Source organism: Gavialis gangeticus, unplaced genomic scaffold (genome assembly GCF_001723915.1).
Source record: "Gavialis gangeticus isolate Ggan-Ray unplaced genomic scaffold, GavGan_comp1, whole genome shotgun sequence".
NCBI classification, from domain to species: Eukaryota; Metazoa; Chordata; order Crocodylia; family Gavialidae; genus Gavialis; species Gavialis gangeticus.
Window position 1 is genome coordinate 2,086,118 of NW_017729016.1, and position 2,007 is coordinate 2,088,124.

Below are 2,007 nucleotides of genomic sequence, written 5' to 3' on the forward strand. Positions count from 1 at the left end.
AAGGCAGGCCCCCCCCCCCCGGCACAGACCCCCGCGCCGCCTGCCTCACCTGTTTGCTGTAGGAGTCGTCGAACATGTGGTTCATGATGTCCTCGGCCAGCTTGGCCTCATCAGGGTCGGCCGCACGGCCCACCCAGGTGTACACGATGCCCTGGTTGTCTGTGCTCTCGAAGGGCACCTGGGGGAGTAGTATGGGGGCAAATTTGGGGCATTGAGGGGCTGGTGCCCAGGCTGCATCTGGGGCACTCACCTCTGAGGCCTTTGCTTGGCGGTGTTGGGAGCGGACAGAGATCTCTCTCAGACCAGGGACCCAGGACCCGCAGCCAGGGGGGTCCCCAGGGAGGTCACAGACCCAGCATAAGCATCGTGGGGAAGTCGGGCTGGGCGATGACTGAGTCCTGCCCCTGCTCAGGGCAGGATCACCCCTGGCTAAACCCTCACAGCCATGTGCCTGCCCACCCTGCTCCTGAACACTTCCAAGGACGGGGACTCCCCTGCCCCTCTCGGGGCCCGTTCTCACGCTTGGCCCCCCTCGTAGCCAGAAACACCCCCACCACTTCAATCCCCCTCCTGCAGCCCAAGGCTGCTGCTTCCAGTCCCATCCTCGGCAGCCAGAGGAAAGGCCAGCTCCAGCTTCTGTCATCACTCTCAGGGATTTGATCAAATCCCACCTCTGTTGCCACTTCTCCGCGCTCAGAGGCCGGAGCTCTTCCAGCCTGTCCTCATGGGTCCTGGGCCCCTAGTCATTTGTGTCCGCACCAGCCCATGGCCACGAGGGCTACTGGGCGAGGTCCTCACCAGCCGCATCTAGATGAGATGCTGACTGCACGGTTGTTACTGCACTCGTTTGCATAACCAAGTACTAAAAATGAAACGACTACACCATACCCGGCATTACTGCACAGCAGCGTCCCCGCACGGTTGCCTAATGACACTTGCATCACAGCGCGTGCCCAGTGACGCTACGACGCCGTACTAATGAGCATCTTGTGTAGACGCGGCCAGTGCCTCCCAGTGGCAGGACTCCCTAACAGCTGTCAACAGCAGCTGCAGGGGCCTTCTCCTGACCCCTGCACCTGAACCTGGGTCTGTGTCCACCTGCCCCCCTGGTCAGTGTCTATCTGTGGCTTGGAGCGAGCTTCTTCCCTGCTAGGGCACGGTGGCAGTGGGAGACGCCTGGGGAGGGCTGGACTCTGCATCAGAGGTGTGCAAGAGGAGGGTGGACGGCCCCTAGGTGGGGGGCATCTAGGCGCAGCGATGCCTGTGCTCTACTACAGGGTTTCCCCGGCTTCTGGGCTCTGCTAGTTGCCGCGTGGGGCCTGGAAAGGATTTTTTTCTCCACGTGTGTCAAGTTTTTGGGAGTTTTTTTTGCCTTCCTCAGCAGCATTGGGTATTGGCTGCAGCCCAGGCTGGGGTTGGCACCTGGGCTGGGCCAGTGATCCCGCACGGACTTAAAGCTGCTGGCTCCTGGCAGTGGGGTCTTGCCCCTCTGCTCGAGGTCAGACTGATGCCCGATGGGAGGAAGTTTCCTTTCTGACCTCCCCCATGTCAGACTGGTATGGATTGGATCGGCAGCAGGGATGTGGCCTCCCCCCGGGCTCTCTCAAGTGGACGCTAACAAGCTTTGCAGCCGCAGGACGCTGGCTGCCGCGGCCCCGGTGGCAGGCTCAGGTGTGAGGTCTCGTGTCACGTCACGTCACGGTCGACAGTGTCGTTTGGCTCAGAGGTTGGGTCTGCCTGGGCTGGGCTGGTCCTGCGGCTGGTGGCACTAGCTGTGACCTCTGCAGGGCCCGTGCTCTGTGATCCTAACTCCGATCAGGCAGGGCAGGATCACCCCTGGCAGCACCCCGCCCCGATGAGCTCCCTCCTTCAGCGAGAGGGCACCCCGCCAGCCCCTGCAGCCCCCGCGCCGGCGCTCACCTTCAGGATGAAGCAGAACTCGGAGTTGAGCAGGCTGGCGTCGGTGCCGATTTGGATGCACCTGCGGGCACATGAGGTGCTGGCGTC

At 62.5% G+C, this 2,007-nt stretch overlaps 1 protein-coding gene across 1 annotated transcript in view; it reads right to left on the minus strand.

The window, feature by feature from the left end:
• FLII (FLII, actin remodeling protein) overlaps window positions 1-2,007 on the minus strand; it is a 16,426-nt gene that overhangs the window by 3,503 nt on the left and 10,916 nt on the right. Inside the window, exons 24-25 of the mRNA XM_019512576.1 lie at window positions 1,921-1,981; window positions 50-178 (exon numbers count right to left, since the gene is read on the minus strand). Of these exons, the coding sequence (XP_019368121.1) occupies window positions 50-178; window positions 1,921-1,981 (190 nt within the window). The remainder of the gene's footprint in view (window positions 1-49; window positions 179-1,920; window positions 1,982-2,007) is intronic.